Source organism: Pristis pectinata, chromosome 18, assembly GCF_009764475.1.
Source record: "Pristis pectinata isolate sPriPec2 chromosome 18, sPriPec2.1.pri, whole genome shotgun sequence".
NCBI classification, from domain to species: domain Eukaryota; kingdom Metazoa; phylum Chordata; class Chondrichthyes; order Rhinopristiformes; family Pristidae; genus Pristis; species Pristis pectinata.
The window spans coordinates 8,142,554-8,160,211 of record NC_067422.1 but is presented as its reverse complement, the minus strand read 5'-3'; the positions used below and the strand labels follow the sequence as shown (position 1 = coordinate 8,160,211).

General features: G+C 45.1%; 1 protein-coding gene across 2 annotated transcripts in view; it reads right to left on the bottom strand.

Annotated features, from left to right (window-relative positions):
• The window catches only part of LOC127579984 (serine/threonine-protein kinase LMTK1-like), a 275,547-nt gene that overhangs the window by 78,267 nt on the left and 179,622 nt on the right, over positions 1–17,658 (bottom strand). For both annotated transcript variants that reach the window (XM_052033106.1, XM_052033105.1), the window contains one exon: positions 14,319–14,354. In XM_052033106.1, the coding sequence (XP_051889066.1) occupies positions 14,319–14,354 (36 nt within the window). The remainder of the gene's footprint in view (positions 1–14,318; positions 14,355–17,658) is intronic.

The following is a 17,658-nucleotide window of genomic DNA, read 5'->3' as shown; positions in this document are numbered from 1 at the left end:
CATCACTCTCCCCACCCCATCACTCCCCTCTCCCCTCTCCCTCCCCCCATCACTCTCCCCCCCATCACTCTCCCTCCCCATCACTCTCCCCCCCATCACTCTCCCTCCCCATCACTCTCCCCTCCCCATCACTCTCCCCCCCCATCACTCTCCCCCCCATCACTCTCCCCTCCCCATCACTCTCCCTCCCCATCACTCTCCCCACCCCCATCACTCTCCCCCCCATCACTCTCCCCACCCCCATCACTCTCCCCTCCCCATCACTCTCCCTCCCCATCAACTCTCCCCCCATCACTCTCCCCTCCCCCATCACTCACCCCTCCCCATCACTCACCCCCCCCATCACTCTCACCCCACACTCTCCTCCCCATCATCTCCCCTCCCCATCACTCTCCCCACCCCATCACTCTCCACCCCCATCACTCTCCCCACCCCCATCACTCTCCCTCCCCATCACTCTCCTTCCCCCATCACTCTCCCTCCCCATCACTCTCCCCACCCCCATCACTCTCCCCACCCCATCACTCTCCCCACCCCCATCACTCTCGCCAGCTCCATCACTCTCGCCAGCCCTATCACACTCTTCAGCAGTTAAGTAGCAATATTTACTATGTTTACCAATTTGGTCTCACCGTATCAGAAATTCTTCCTTTGTTCTATCCATCCTCCCCCCACCATCTCTGTCACTGAAAACTAACTTGTTTTCTTCTTTTCCAAATTTTGATGAAGGGTCCCAGACCTGAAGCATTAACTGTATCTCTTTCTACAGGTGCTGCCTGATTTGCTGACTCTTTCCAGCATTTTCTGTTTTAATACGAGACGGTTCACTGGGAAGTTGGGGAACACAGCGCTTGATACTTGGAAAGCTTCACTGAAACAGCTCAAGTTTTCTCCTTATCACACAGGTCCTTTTCTCAGTTACCCTCTTGCTCTCGTCTCAATCACGTGTCTGTCTTGTTGAGTTCTTCCTGTTTACTCTGCTTGTCTCCCCTATCTCTTGTCCAATTCAGCCTGATGTAATCAGCGGTTCCTTCACCCCTCCCAATTAGCTCTCTTTATGCAACCTTACCTAATTTAAATTACCACCCTAGTCACTCATCATAATGGGAAATGGTGCTAACTATAGCAAGCCCGACAGATCAGGCCATTGGTGTGCGAGGGAGAAACCTGCACTTAGACAACACTGCCAAACGCTTGTCATAAAGGCCTAGTTACACTCATCTCCTACACACAGGTCTCCATTAATCCCCGTCATCCAGGCCATGCCATCTTCTCTCAGCCACCATTGGGCATGAGGTACAGAAGCATGAAGTCCCACACCACCAGAACAGCTACTTCCCTTTTGAACCAACCGGCACAACCCTAATCACTACCTCAGTATGGAAACACTATAACCCCTTTGCACTACAACGGACTTTGCTTTTTTTGGTCTAATCGTTTTCTTTCTTGTATAACTTTGTATAATTTATGTTTAAGTTTCTCTTGTGAATGTTTTGTCTTTAATGCTCTGTGCCTGTGATGCCACTGCAAGTAAGTTTTTCATTGCACCTGTGCACACATGGACTTGTGCATCTGAAAATAAACTCGGCTTGACTTGATTATGATGCATCTCTATAGAACTCTGGTTAGGCCACATTTAGAGTATTGTGTGCAGTTCTGGTCACCTCACTATAGGAAGGATGTCAAGGCTTTACAGAGGATGCAGAAGAGTTTTACTAGGATGCTGCCTGGATTAGAGGGCATGTGCTATCAGGAGAGGCTGGACAAACTTGGGCTCTTTTCTCTGGAGCGGTGGAGGCTGAGGGGTGATCTGTTGGAAGTGTTTAAAATTATGAGGGGCATAGATAGGGTGTACAAGCAATATCTTTTTCCCATTATTTAGCGATCCAATACCAGAGGGCGTGCATTTAAGGTGAGGGGGGTAGGTTCAGAACAGATGTGAGGGGTACGTTTTTAACTCAGAGGGTGGCGGATGCCTGGAATGCGTTGCCTGATAGGGTGGTGGAGGCAAATTCATTGGGGGCATTGAAGAGGGGCTTGAATGGGCACATGAATGAGAGGAAGATAGAGGGATATGGGCATTCTGTAGGTAGGAGGGATTAGCTATGTCGGCACAACATTGTGGGCCGAAGGGCCTGTTCTGTGCTGTACTGTTCTATGTTCTATGTAATGAAACTGAATTTGTAGCAGGGAGTATAGTTGATGGCTGCTACCTATGCACATGATTAGAGACAGTCACCCAATACAAATTTCTTCCCCATTCTCCAGAGGTTTATTCCCAGGAAGAAATGGAGCCAGATTCCCAGTGACCCCAGAAGGGGAATTACTTTAAGTTCCTCAACTTTTCTAACTTGCTAGTCAGTTATTCCAAAATAAATCAATGTCAATTAAAGTGGCAATTGCCATTTCAACCTTACTATAACCTTCATGGTAAGTTTGCCGTATTCATAAAATTGCTTGAAAACATGGATTACTTTTTTAATTTGGACACATACTGTAGTTCACATTCTCAGAAATACACATGGGGCACACCATAGTTAATGAAGATACTGCTTAGATCCAGTGCAGTGAAAGTACATGAGAAACAAAGGACCGCAGATGCTGGAATCTAGATGAAAAACACGATGATGCTGGAGGAACTCAGCAGGCCAGGCAGCATCCGCGGAGAAAAGCAGGCGGTCAACGCTTCAGGTCAGGACCCTTCTTCAGGACTGAAGATAGGGAAAGGGGAAGCCCAATATATAGGAGGGAAAAGCAGGGCAGTGATAGGTGGACAAAAGAGGGGAGGCGGGGTGGGCACAGGGTGGTGATAGGTAGATGCAGGTAAGAGATGCTGGAACCTTCTTCAGGGTCCTGACCCGAAATGTCGACCGCCTGCTTTTCTCCATGGATGTTGCCTGGCCTGCTGAGTTCCTCCAGCATCATCGTGCTTTTCATCAGTGAAAGGACATCCATGCCTGGAAGTAACATCAGTGTTATGGACCTCGGACAATCCGCATTATGGGGAATGTAGGGAGAATAAGGAATGGGATTAATGTGGGATGAACGTAAAAGGGTGGTTGATGGCCAGTGCAGACTCGATGGGCCAAAGGGCCTACTTTCATGCTGTATCTTTCCATAAGTCTATGACCCTCAGTGACATTAGATAAGATATTTATTTATTAGTCACATGAACATCAAAACACAGTGAAATGTGTCTTTTGGCATTACTGAGAATGTGCTGGGGGCAGCCCGCAAGTGTCGCCACTCTTCTGGCTCCAACATAGCATGCCCACAACTTCCTAACCCGTACGTCTTTGGAATGTGGGACAAAACCGGAGCACCTGGAGGAAACCCACGCAGACACGGGGAGAACGTACAAACTCCTTACAGACAGTGACCGGAATTGAACCCGGGTCGCTGGCGCTGTTATGCTAACCGCGACACTACCGTGCCAATGGGGAATGAGGGCGTTATTAAAAAAGCAGAGTGTACAATGCTGGATAGTGAATCTACCCTTGATAAGTTCAATGGAGTTCAATCTGGAGAAGTGTGAGGTGGTAGTACACTTTGGAAGGACAAACTCCAAGGCAGAGTACAAAGTTAATGGCAGGATTCTGGGTAGTGTGGAGGAGCAGAGGGATCTGGGGGTTCATATCCACAGATCCCTGAAAGTTGCCTCAGAGGTTGGATAGGGTAGTTAAGAAAGCTTATGGGATGTTAGCATTCATAAGTCGTGGGATCGAGTTTAAGAGCCGCGAGGTAATGATGCAGCTCGACAAAACTCTGGTTAGATCACACTTAGAGTACTGTGTCCAGTTCTGGTCGCCTCATTATAGGAAGGATGTGGAAGCGTTGGAAAGGGTGCAGAGGAGATTTACCAGGATGCTGCCTGGTTTAGAGAGTATGCATTATGAGGAGAGACTAAGGGAGTTAGGGCTTTACTCTTTGGAGAGGAGGAGGATGAGGGGAGACATGATAAAGCTGTACCAAATATTAAGAGGAATAGATAGAGTGGACAGCCAGTGCCTCTTTCCCAGGGCACCAATGCTCAATACAAGAGGGCATGGCTTTAAAGAAATGGGTGGGAAGTTCAAGGGAGATATCAGAGGGAGGTTTTTTACCCAGAGAGTGGTTGGGGCATGGAATGTGCTGCCTGGGGTGGTGGTGGAGGCAGGTACATTGGTCAAATTCAAGAGATTGCTAGATAAGCATATGGAGGAATTTAAAATAGAGGGATATGTGGGAGGAAGGGGGTTAGATAGTCTTAGGCAAGGTTTAAAGGTCGGCATAATATTGTGGGCCAAAGGCCTGTATTGTGCTGTACTGTTCTGTGTTCTATGATTCTATAAGATATCAAGCGATAAGATGGTTAAGATTCCAGCACTGTCCCCACATCAACACTTGTTCATATCTTCACTCAACTTGAGGAGTTGCTGCTGTTTGATGGGGCTCTGAGCACTCTCGGATGGATGAGTAGCTGGTTGCAGAGCAGGAAGACCCCTGCACTGATCCATGCTCTGAAGTCAGCTGTCTGCGCTTGGCCAAGTACTACAACGGATGAGGAGTTCTCAGGTTGAAAAGAAACAATCTCCTGTGATGGTCTGAGCAGCGACCCTGCCGAAAAGGGTCCAGGGATTTTCAGTGAAACCAGTGACCACTATTACTTTACCACCCCATTGTCAGTTAGCCCAAGGTGGAAGCAAGAATGGCCACTAGGATATGCTAGGATACGCTATTGGGCAATAAAGACCCAGCTCAATTCACTCTGGGGTCTGCTGACCCCTGGATTAGATCCCAGCTCAGTCCACCGTTTTCAGGTGAACATTTAAACCCCAAACCCATTGCGGTAACTCAGAGCAGGAGTAGACATCCAGAAACTTTGTAGCACAGAAGGAAGCCATTCAACCCATCAACTCCCTGTTGGCTCCAAGTAAAACAATCCCATCACTTTCATGCATAAGAACATAAGAAGCAGGAATAAGTTAATCAGCTCCTCAACCCCACTCTGTCATTCAATGAGATCAGGACTAATCAATCATGACCTCAACACCACTTTCCCAAGCTCTCCCCATATCCTGTGATCCCACCCCCCCAACCCCTTTACAGTCTCCGCCATGAATATACTCAATGACTCTGCCTTCATGGCTCCCTATGTTGAAAATTCCAAAGGTTCACCATTTTCTGAGACAAGAAATTCCTCCTCAACTCCAAATGAAATGGGCAACCCCTTATTCCAAGAGAAATCCCTCCTTTCCACTACAGGGAACATTCTCTCACTATCCACCCTTTCAAACCCCCTCAGAAGCTTGCATATTTTAATAAGATCACCCCCCATTCTCCCAGATTCCAATCTGGATAGCTCCAACCTGCTCAACCTTCCTTTCATCCCAGGAATCAATCTGGAGAACCTTCTCTGCACTGCCTCCAACACAAGAATATCCTTCCATAAATATAAGGCAAAAACCAAATGTAGTACTTCAGGCACAATCTCACCATCCTGTAAAGTTGAAACAAAACTTCACTACTTTTAGACTCCACATCCTGTACAATAAAGGCCAACATTCCATTAGTCTTCCTAATTACTTCTTCAAACTGCTTGCCAACTCTTTGTGTTTCTTGCACTGGGACCCCCAGATCCCTTTGTACTTGAGCAACACACCAAGCACTGGAGGAACTCAGCAGGTCAGGCAGCATCTATGGAGGGATATGGACACTCGACATATCAGGTTGAGGCCCTTCATCTGAGTGTCTTGACCCAAAATGTCAGATGTCCATTTCCCTCCACAGATGCTGCCTGCCCTGCTGAGTTCCTCTAGTGCTGGGTGCATTGCTCCAGATTCCAGCATCTGCGTCTCTTGTGCCTTCCTCTGTACTTTAACTGTTGTAGTCTCCTCTGCTCTTTCCCATAGCTGTTCAAGCCGTTCTTTCTCAAATGGTGAATCCCTTCTTGACTGACCTGTTCTGTTCTCACCACTCCGACAGGCACTGAGTTCCAGAGGGTAATCTCTCTCTGCATAGTTTCTCTTCACTTCCCCCTTGTGTCTTTTGACCCAAGTTTTAAATCTGTTCTCCCTGCCTCAGGAGCCATCCCTCAATGGGAGCTGCTTCTCTCCATCTACCCTGTCTATATCAGTTAGGTCTATCAATTCTCCTCTTTGTTCCAAGGTGAATGATCTCAGCTTCTCCAGTTTAACCTTGGAGCTGAAATCCCTCATCCTAGGAACCTGCACCCTCTCTGGGACCTTGGCGACCTTCTGAAAGCTTTAGCTCCACACCTCTGCTTGTGCTCTCTACCCCTCGTCCAAAGTGAATGTTCAACTCACCTGCAACCCCTTCTTTCCGACCTCCGTGGAACACAGCATTGCAACTAAGATTGATTGGTGCACATTTGGACATGAGTGCTCAAACTGTCACTGAAGCAACGGAGGAGATTTTGGCTCCAGGAAGACACGTGTGTGCCACGTATAGAAGAACGGACAAAGTAAACTGTGGTAACAGTAGCATGATGATAAACCAGAACTGGCCTCATGAAATCATCGAGCTGAAAAAGCAAGTGACACCAGCAGAGCTGTAACATGGTATCTTCACTCGCTGGTGCTGTTATCTAACATTCCCTGGAGTAGGGAAAGCATCCAACTTCACGTGATCCCATAAACAAAAATCTGGGAGGTGTCATCAGAACTCCCTAAAAGCTTAATGAAAACAGTTGGCTAACATTAAGGTTTTAGGAAGTTGCGACGATACTTCCCAGGTCAAAGTATTTTCATGGAATTAAACTAGAGAGTTTCACCCTCTTTGTGCAGAGCCACAAGAGATGCAACAAAATAAAGGCTCTTGGTTCTATATATCATTATTTTTTGATCTTCCCCATGCCTTTCTTAAGATCAGCATTCAAGATATCTTCCTAGCATCCCAAGTAATAATAGAAGATGCCTCTAAGTCACCTTACCTTTGATTAAGTGTAATTCTCTGGAGTAACGACCATCTAAGAGATAGCAAGACACCAAGTTGCTCCTCACAGTGTATTCAGAGAGGGCAGGCAAAGTAAATATTATTCCCTTACTGTTTACTGATGCAATTGACAGCAACAACACCACAGCTTTTGTTAAATACCAGCTTCCAGAAAGTACCTCTTACATAATCGCTGGTTACTCATGGGATGAATCTTTAAGTTATTTCAGTCTCCAATTTCATTCGTGCATGGAATTCTGTGCCATCCTGGATCTTGCTGCCTCACCGCCTCCTCCTCTTACACGGAGATGTAATAAGACTCGCGGACTCGAATATCACCTCCTCCTCTCTTCCACCCCAAAACTATAATTACACTGATCTGCCACCAAAGCATCTCTCAGAGATGGATTGGATATTCTGCCCAACATCTACTTTGGTCAGTGCTTCTTATGCAGAACGGTTTGGAGAATTTATGGCCTTTTGCAATAACCAGCCAGCAAAGTGGTAGTAAAGTGCACGTCAGAAGCTGCAGTAAGTGCCCGTAAGCTAATTTCTTGTTTTGTTTAAGATGCCAAAAGCCCCCACAAAAATCCCAATAATGGAAAGTATTTCTCGACATTATTCCCGCCTGTGAGGTGACCTCTGGCTAATTTAAACAATAGTGACAGAGAGGTCTTTATGATTTTGTTGCAAATTTTATTCTGCATTGGTTATCTGAATATCATCAAGCTTTTCTCTGACATTCTAATCACTACATTCCAAACTTAATTCAAAGGCTTAGTCCTTAAATTGCTTGGGCAACTGTACACTCAACTCAACAAGATGGAATTAATCTCCTGGTGAGATCGGAAAATTTAATATCAATTAAAGGGATCCGATGCAGAGGAATCTTTTTATATCTGCATATGATTATATCAGAGAAAGAGTGGCTGTAATCCAGAGTGCTCCAGACAGATAATTGCTTTTGCTTGTGTGGGGACCAGGAATTGTGCACACAATTGTATGTACCACAGCACATAGTTCAACTTAAAACATGCCCAGAACATGGAAACAGACTCTGGGAGCAAACACCGTGAGGGAGCCTCGGTCACAGAGGTAGAAAGAGGAACGGAGATAGAAAAGGTGTACAGAGAGCAAAGTGGAAGGCAGGAAAAGGGGGATAGAAAAGTGGACGGAGAGACCCCAGGAGAGCAGGAGTAGGCAACCATGCCTCCCAAGCCTGTCCCACCATTCAATATGATCAAGGCTGATTTACCTCAGGCCTTAACTCCTTCTTTGTGCCAGTTCCCTATAGCCCTCAAGTCTTCCAAATATTTGCACTTTAAATATATCTAATGATCTGGCCTCCAGCACCCTCAGTGGCAGAGAATTCCAGATACTCACTGCCCTCTGGGAGAAGAAATTTCTACATACCTCAGCTTTAAACAACTGCCCCTTTCCCTTGTAACTACGTTCCCTTGTTCGTGACTCTCTCACTGTTGGAAACATCTCAACATCTACCCTGTCAAGGTCCCTTAGGATCTTATGTTTGAATAAGGTCACGCTCATTCTTCTAAACTCCAAGGAATACCATCCCAAACCATCCAGCCTCTCTTGATAGGACAACCCTCTCACCCTAGGGGAAGCTCCTCTGGACTCCCTCCATTGCTACTATTTTAGGTAAGGAGAAGGAGAAATGTCATGAGGCTTAGGCAGGAGAGAGGGAGGCTGAGGGAGCTGATGGTTCTGCTGGGTGAAGACAGAACAGGCTGGATTCAGCAGAAGCAGCAACAGATTGGATGCAACAAGGCCAGAGAGGGAGTTAACGATGAGGTCATAAGGTTTAAACATTCTGGTCATTCATTAATAAAAGGATGAAGAATTTAATGCAGGGAGGGTACTGGTGGAGTGTGTGGATGGTGGAAAGTCAGCAAACAGAACATGGGAATAATTTGCGTTGTTATAACTTGGGTGCTGGACTGTTGTATGAGGGTAAAAGCTCATCCATTACGAGAAGGAATGAGCTGGAGAAACTTTGAGTGTCCATGCCCCACCCAACTAGGACACCAAGTGCCAACTTTGGTTGGCTTGAATAGTGGGAGAGGAAGACAGTGGCAGAAATTCTTACATGGGGCCCAATGGAGAACTGTTGGTCTCCCAAAACTACTTTGTAAATAGTCATTCTCTCTTCTCCCCCCTCCAATCGGGCAGAAGATACAAAAGCTTGAAAACTCATACGATCAGGCTCAAGGACAGCTTCTATCCTGCTGTTATCAGACACAGCTATTATATGATAAAGGTGAACTCTTGATCTCACAATCTACCTCGTCATGGCCCTTGCACTTCATTTGCCTCCCTGCACTGCACTTTCTCTGTAATTGTAACATTATATTCTGCATTGTTATTGTTTTTTCTTTCGTACTACCTCGACGTACTCAGGTTTGGAATGATCTGTCTGGATGGCACGCAAAACAAAGCCTTTCCCTGTATCTGGGTACATGTGACAATAATAAACCAATTCCCAATTAAAGTTGAACTTTTTCAGAGGTTTGTCATCAGCAATGAAGACTGCATGTTGTAAACCATGAGCAGTTCTTCCATGAAACGTTTCTAGCAAAAGTGGGGACACAATCATTCCGGGTCTTGGCAAAAACTTCTATCTCAGAGTGCTGGTTCAGGAAGAGACCATTCTCCTTTTGAATCTCTTCTGCCGTTAGACTGATCTGTCCCCATTCACCCTACTTCTTGTCTATACCCTTTGACATCTTACCAAAGAAAATTCCATTGATTTCAGTCTTGACACTTGTATTAATCCACAAATGATGGTGGAGCAGACCTGACCTCCAGCTCCCTTTGTGGGTGGACCTCCTACAGACAACACTGGATGCTTTTGTCCTTCAGAGAATAAACGTGGGGTTATTCAGAACCAAGAGCTGCTGAAGCAAGTCCAGTGATCTCAACTCTTTGCAATCTGTCTTAACCTCCTGCATTCTGTTGTTGAAGAATTATTTGTGCTGATAAAATACTACTAAAGAATTGCTTTGGAATGGCTCACTGTTCAGATTCCTGCTAGAACCATCCTCTTCACTCATGCAAGTAAATCTCCTTAAAAAGCTTGTGAAAGTAGGGTGTCTTTTGAAGATTTTTCCTTTAACTGGATCTATGCTTGAAGAATATTTTTAATACAATGGAGAGAGTAAAGTCACTTACAACAAATTTTTGACTGCTCATAAGAAGGGCAAGATGAGTGAAGCAGGTTTAGTCAATGGTCAATGATTTAATGCCAAAGACCCTAACAAACTAGGCCAGAGAGCCCATTGGTAAGCAGCATCTGTGGTGTTTTTTAAAGCAGCAATACACTGCTAGTCAACATTGTGCACAACGTTCAAAATCTGTCAGTATCATTAACTTTAATTTTTCACAACGGGCTCTCCAAAAGGGATATAACTTAGAATTACTCCAGAGTGGTAGCAATCCATAGCAAAGAGACCTTACTAACTAATGAAAACATTGCACTCAAATTCAGGGAACTTTTCATCATCTTTGGACCAAAACAGTTATACATCCTACAACACTGTATCAACGGAAACATTGCAGATCAGTGTAAGGAGAGAGAATTCCTTCCCAAAAAGGCATTACTGAACCAAATAGGCTTTGATAACAATCTGGCTGCTTTATTACTCTTAATTCTAGATTGAGTTAATTAACTGACTTTAAATTCCCTGGCAGATTTGTAGGTGTGTTTGTGTGTGTGTATTTGTCTGTCTGTGTTGGGGAGGGGAGTTGCAATTCAACTTTGTTCGAAATTCATCCCAACCTTACAACTATTAGCTCAACAACCTACCTACTGCGGCATTGCACCCACAGTGAAGCATGATGCGACAATATTTGCTACGAGTGTTGAGTATCGTGTTTGACAGTAATATAACCGCCCAGAGTCAGTGAGATTTAAGGATTACATACAATTATGTCAGCAAAGTACTCTTACGACTATTACAAAATGTCATGAATTCCAGGGACAAGGTTGCGATGGTTTAAACTGACAGCTCATTATCATGTTCTCAGAATGATGGTGACTGAGGTATTTCCATGGCATCCCACTCCTTGACCCTGGTGGACCCAATGTTCAGAATTGTGTGCATTTTGCCTTGTGATACCAGTGGGTGTGTGAACTGTGTCCTGTGCTCTTCAGAGATCCAGACTGAGATTCCATCAGTACGAGTTTCTGTGATCTAAGTTAAGTAAGCAAGAGAGGAATTTGGTGTCTGACACATGGGGACTGTGGTGATTTTTCCTTCATTTCATTGCTAAACATTCAGTATGTACTTAAACATTATTTTGCTGTGGTGAGATAGTATGTTATTTACTAGGTGTTGTTATTATTCTGGATTAAGTTACTTTCTGACTCATGTACAAACTTGGGATATTACTTGTTCAGCAAAAGTAGGGCACAGACTACCTGCAGCCTTGTGATGGTGAAATGGGATTTGTACAGACAAAAACAGGATTGTAAAACCTCAACTTGGTTTGAAAAGAAACAGAAATAATTATGTTTTGTTTTGAAGTATCTTTTGAAATATAAAGTGGATCTGGTGTCCAGTAATCTAGAATGCATTCTATTTTATTGGTGTTCATGCATCTCCGAGTATAGGCTGGCCCAGGTAATGAATCGGTTCCATTGTTACAGATGTCCATGAGTTGATTTTGTCTGTAAGTCAGAAAGTATGCAAAATAACTTGGTATGGTAACCATACCTCCACGGTATTGTAATGAATGGCATCAAAAGCACATAAGACTGATGAGAAAGAACAATTACTAAAAGTGGAGAGAGAGAGAGGAAACTAATTCTGCCCTTCGTGCGTATGTTGGACTTTTGAATTTAATAATATTTTGGGAGTTCGCTGGTATGTAGAGGTGTCCATAAGACAGGTGTTTGTAATCCAGGAACGGCCTGTACCAGAAAGGAAAAAAAAATGATATTTTTAATTATTATAAAATATTACAGTTCAGGAGGAGGCCCTTTAGCCCACCACACCTAGCCTGAGTAGTTGGAAGAGCCATCCAATTTATTGTTCAAGAAATGAAGGAGTCCATATCTACATACAGCAATATCAGACAACACTCAGACATGGGATCAAAGACAGCAAGTAATGTTTGCGTCACGCAATTACCAGACAATAATAATCTGCAATAAAAGTGCACCTAGCCACCTACCTCTGACATTCAGTGCCATTATCATTGCCAAGACCCCACCATCAACATCCTGGAGCAGAAAGTCAACCAGTCTAGCCTGATAATCATGGAGGCTACTAGGGCAGGTCAGAAACTGGGTATCCTGCAGTGAGTGACTTACCTCCTGGAACCTCAAAGTCTCTTCACTGTCTACGAGGTACAATTGACAACACTCTTCAATTGACAGGAGCTCCAGAAATATTCAAGAAGTTCAATGTCATCCAGAACAAAACAGTCCACATGATTAACATCGCAGCAACCACCCTAAATACCCATTCCTTGCACAGTGGTGTATATCGACTGTAGTGAGCACCATCAGCAGCACCTCCCACACCTGCCACTTCTACCTTTAAGGACCAGGGCAGCTTGTACATTGGAACACCACCATCTGCAGAATCCCTCACAAGTTGCACGCGAGGCTGAGTGGGAAACATATTGGTATTTCTTCATCGTCACTGGGTCTGAATCCTGGAGCTCTCTCTCCAAAGGCTCGGCGTGAGTACCTTCATGAGAAGCACTGCAGCAGGTTAAGAAGGTTCTCAAGGACAATAATGGATGGGCTGTAAATGCTCGGCTTGGTAGCACTGCTCAGGTCCGTAGATTAAAGAAAGGGTGCGCCCTGACATTCTTCCCCAAAAGACTGCAGAGCATTAGCATTGAACCCAGCTCAGCAAGGAGCAACTTATCCATGAAAAGAAAATGGCCCAGAGAGGGATCGGAAACTTCTTCTTCAAAGGAAAAGGAGGAGGAAGTCAATGAACTAAAAGCAAAGGAACCTCAACAGGAGCAGGCAGTGTGCTCATTAGCTGCAGGGGAGAAATACAGAGGATTTGGCGTGATTCATCTCCTTGACACAGGAATCTCCCTCCTTCATTGCAACACACTCTAAATGTGGTTGCAATCAGACTCCGACACTAAAAATTACCAACTGCACGAGACTGAAAGCAATCTGTTGGTTAGATGGAGCAGCACACAAAACTCAGCAAGTCAGGCAGCATCTATGGAGGGGATTGGGCAGTCAATGTTTTGGGTTGAGACCTTGGTTAGATGGCTCAGTCACTAGTCGGAACCGATCCAATTCGCACACAGGCATCAAATTCTGGGGTTCTTAAACTGGTTGAACTAGAGCCAGCAAAAATGACCAACAAGATGTGAGAAGTTGAAGTCTTTTTTCACATCTCCAACACATTTCCAACGCAAAGCTGTTTTCCTTTGAAAGAATGTGGGGTTGTTCTCCTGTAGCACCTGCAGTTGGACTGTGTGCTGTCCAGTCACCAGAAATTCTCACTGTCTTGTCTTTCCCACGGCTGCAAGCTTTGTACAGGTGAATAAAGGCGATGAATGAGATGCTTAGAGGGCAGAGCGCTGAATCAATATCCACAGGGCTCAGGTATTATTAGTGTAGAATTCCAATACTGAAATATGTGCATCCATGCTATACTGTGTGCCTTTTCACTATGTACAAAAAGATATTAGAGTTTTCATATATAATGAAATGATACACAGTGAAGCCTGTGTTAATTGTCACTAATCTAAATGACAGATACCTGTAAACAAGGACCCTTACTGTGAGAGTCAATTAATCTACAAAATAAACAACAGAAAGGGCACACAGAAACTATAGACAGCTGTAAGTTACAAACTATGAACTGAGCCAACTTATGGCCGAAGACACCGGGAAAACAGTTCAATGTGTGGCAGCAGTGGGCTTTGAGAACGAGCCAGCTTTAGCGAAATGGAGGCTACTTTGCCCAGCATTCTCAGGGGCAGAGAAGCTGCACTACCTCCGGGGATCAGCCTTAGTGACAGAGCAAGCCCTCAGCTCCTCTGAATTCTGGGCAAAGAATGCTGCAGTGATTTGTAAGGACTTGTGGAAGGCAGTCCCCAGGATGTGTGTAAGTTGCAAAATCCTCAGTATTTTGGAAGTAGTAAAGACAAAGCATTGATTTAATTTGCAGAATATTGAAATAACTCACTGATTTTCAAGATGAATAATCTAACCCAGTTCATGTCTCACAACGGAGGACGTAACAACCATTTTAATACCTGCATTACACAAGCAACCAGTTGCCAGATCTCTGTCCAAAACCCCCACCCTCCCAAACCCAAGCACACACCACCAGTGCTCTATTGACTTTAATCGTTGCTATCGTACATGGTTTGAGCTTTCCTACCTTTCGGCTGAAATTTTTGACTGCAGAAATCGGTTCCTGTGGGAATGAAGATGAAGAGATGAAATTTCTGAGACAAACAATGCATTGGTTTTGAAGATACTGCGAGTCTTAACTGTAAATGAGTCAGGAGCTGAAGGCAAAGCAAATTCACACAGCTGTGCAGCTCGAAGCATGGGAGACAGTCATATATTGAGCGTGGAGATCAGGTGGAAAGCGAGGAGGTTGCGTGTGAAGGCATCGCAGTCACCAATTTTGCAGTGTGTGGCATATTCCAAGCCAGATTTTGACAGCACCTCCCAAACCCATAACCTCTACTTCCAAGAGCAACAAGGGCGGCAGATGTATGGGAACACCGCCCCCTGCAGCTTCCTTCTGAGTCGCACATCATCCTGACTTGAAATTATATTATGGGTACATCATCCTAGTAATAAGTCCTGGAACTCCCTCCCCAAATGCACCTTCACCAGAAGGACTGTAGTGGTTCAAGGAGGCAGCTCACCACCACTGCCTTCTCAACAGCAATTAGGGATGGGCAGTAAATGCTGGTGTCACCAGCAATGTCCATCAACACCTTTCTGATTAGGATGAGTTACAAAAAGATGGCTCATGGTTTTAAATACTTGTGTCCACAGTCAGGTCAAGAATTGGAGCGTTTTAGAATCTTGTCCAGGGAAAACCAGGTCTGGGAGAGTCCCTGTTCCCCAGCTGTTGTCTGAATGCTGGAACACTGTTAGGTGCACTACCATGGGGATGATGTGAATCAGCTGGATTTGGGGCAGAGGTTATCCAGAAAGGTACCAGGGATGAGAGGCTTCAGGTATATAAAGCTGGGGCTGTTCTCCTTGGAGTAGAGGAGGTGGGGGAAGGAAATTATACAGATCAGTGAAATCATGACTTCTGGTGGGGCAGAGACAGAAAGGTTGCTTCCACTGGGAGAAGGCTCCATGACCCGAAGATACAGATTTAAATTATTGATGCTGAGATGACAGTTCTCCTTTGTCGATATCTAATGGTGCAGATGTGGAAGTTGAGTCATTCAATATATTCGAGGCAAAGACTGACTGATATTTGGGCTCTATGGGTGTCAAAGGTTACGGGGAAGGGGCAGGAAAGTGGAGATGCGGCCAAGATCAGAGCAGCCATCGCCTTCTGGAATGGTGGAACAGGTTACAGAGGCAATGTGGCTAATTCATGCTCTTATTTTTTCTTACGGTAACTAAAAATCTAGTGGGGGGAGAGGCAATGAGGATTTCGGGTTTCAACGAGTAATCCACGGTAGCCAGTAGGTCTGCTGCCTCACACCTCCAGTGACCACAGCCGCTGTCTGTGTGGACTTTGTACCTTCCTCCTGTGTTTGTGTGGGTTCCTCCAGGCACTCCAGTTTCCTCCCTCATTCCAAAGATGGGCGGGTTGGGAGGTTAACTGGCTGCTGTAAATTGCCCTTAATGTATAAGTGAATGGTAAATGTGGAAGGAAGTTGATGGGAATGTGGGGAGAATGGGTTACAGGAAAATTAGTGGGTGAATGGGATTGTCCTATTGACTGGCATGGACTCAATGGGCTGAATGGACTCTTTCTGTGGCTTGATGAAATATGGGAAGTATGGGAATATGAGCTGGGTGGTGTATGAGAAGGTGGAGGAGTGGATTCAGTATTACATTTAAAAAAGTGTGGGGATGTACATATAAACAGACACCTTTGTAGGACCAGATGGAAGAAGCGGGGATTGGGACTGATTGGGTCAAAGGGCATGATGGTGAGCGGTCTGATGCTTGAGAAAGGTTGTCATGGTGATGGAAGGTGGGCCTGGAAGTTGCAGACATCACCACCGGAAGATGGAAAGAAGAGTCCCTGATTAGCTCTCAGACCAGATACCAGCGATGTGGCACAGGTTTGACCAGTTGCAACGATTCCACAGCGATGGAGCCCTAACTTTTTTTTAACAAAATATGAGACTCTTGGTGCAAAGTTTTCAGGATTTTAGTTTACTGTACTCATACACTGGGCAACATTATCCAAAATTGAGTGACTGCAGACCCTTTCTTCACTAGGTCTGGTTCGCGATCTCTTAATTGAGAGGTTGGATTAAGAAAAGCCCTCAACAGCTGGGGAAAAAATTGTAGTGTTTTAATGTGGTCAAGAGGAAAGTGGATGGGATTCTAGTTCCGGTTGCAAATTCTAGTTTGCCGCTGTTTCACACAGTGCCAAAGGATTGGGAAGTGTCTTCCTCAATACAAGCATGGCACTGTGGCGTAATCCACCTTCAGTTCTGCCTTATAACAAGGTTTGGTTTTAATAAAGCAGATTCAATATGTAAAGGCAAGGAATGAACTCTGGCAACAGGGAGCAAGAGGGTGGAAGAGAGAAAAATAATTGCAGCATTACAATGACAAGCCTGTGCCACGTTTCTCTTCCCCTCTTTCCACCCAGACCTCGGGTTCCTTCTTCATTTTGAAGTGGTCCGGACAAAGTGCTGACCTTAGAGCAATGTGAGACACTCCGCAAGAGCACTGATCACACATCAGTTTGCAACAGCATGTCAGCTGAGCCAGGGGTTCCGGAGGGGAGCAGCTAGTTTCACTCCCGGAAGCAAACAGTTGCAGCAGTGGGGAAGAGAGTGTGGAGGAAGGTAGTGGTGGTCTTTAGGAGGATGACTTGCCATGGCAAACAAAATTCAAACACCGGGAGCCTGCAAACATTTCTTGTGTTGCAAAAGGCCAAGGCAAATGCGAAATGGTTATGAGAATGCAAGGTGGCGGATGAAAGGAGCAAGAGAAATGAGAACGAAGGAAGGCAAACAAAAGGCAAAGACATGGAGCGACAATAATCAGCCACAGAACACTCAATGGGTTACACATACTTCCCCGTCTCTCTCCTTCCTGTTTTCTCTCTTGTGCCTAACATCTGCCCTCCTGCCTCTGTGATCTACTCCAGCTCCCTGAGTATCTGCCTGCTTCTACATTCTCCTCTTGAATTTCCCTGAATTTGATCATTCCACCATTAGCACCAGTGCCCCCGCTCGCCTGGGCTCTGATAGTCCTTCCCGAAACCTCTTCTCCTCCACAATGCTCTGCGCAACCTTCCACTTTGACCAGTCATCTCTTCCAATATCACCTCGTAAGGATCAATCAAACAAGATAATGCTCCTGTAATGCATCCTGCAATGCTCTGCTAATTTGAGTTACCAGATTAGTAACCCAGAAGCCTGGACTAACAATCCAAAGATGTGAATTCAAATCCCGCCATGGCAGTTGTGGAATTTCAGTTGCTAAAAAAAAATCTGGAATAAAAACAAAACTAGTCTGAGTAATAGTGACCACAAAACAACTGGAAAGTTGTA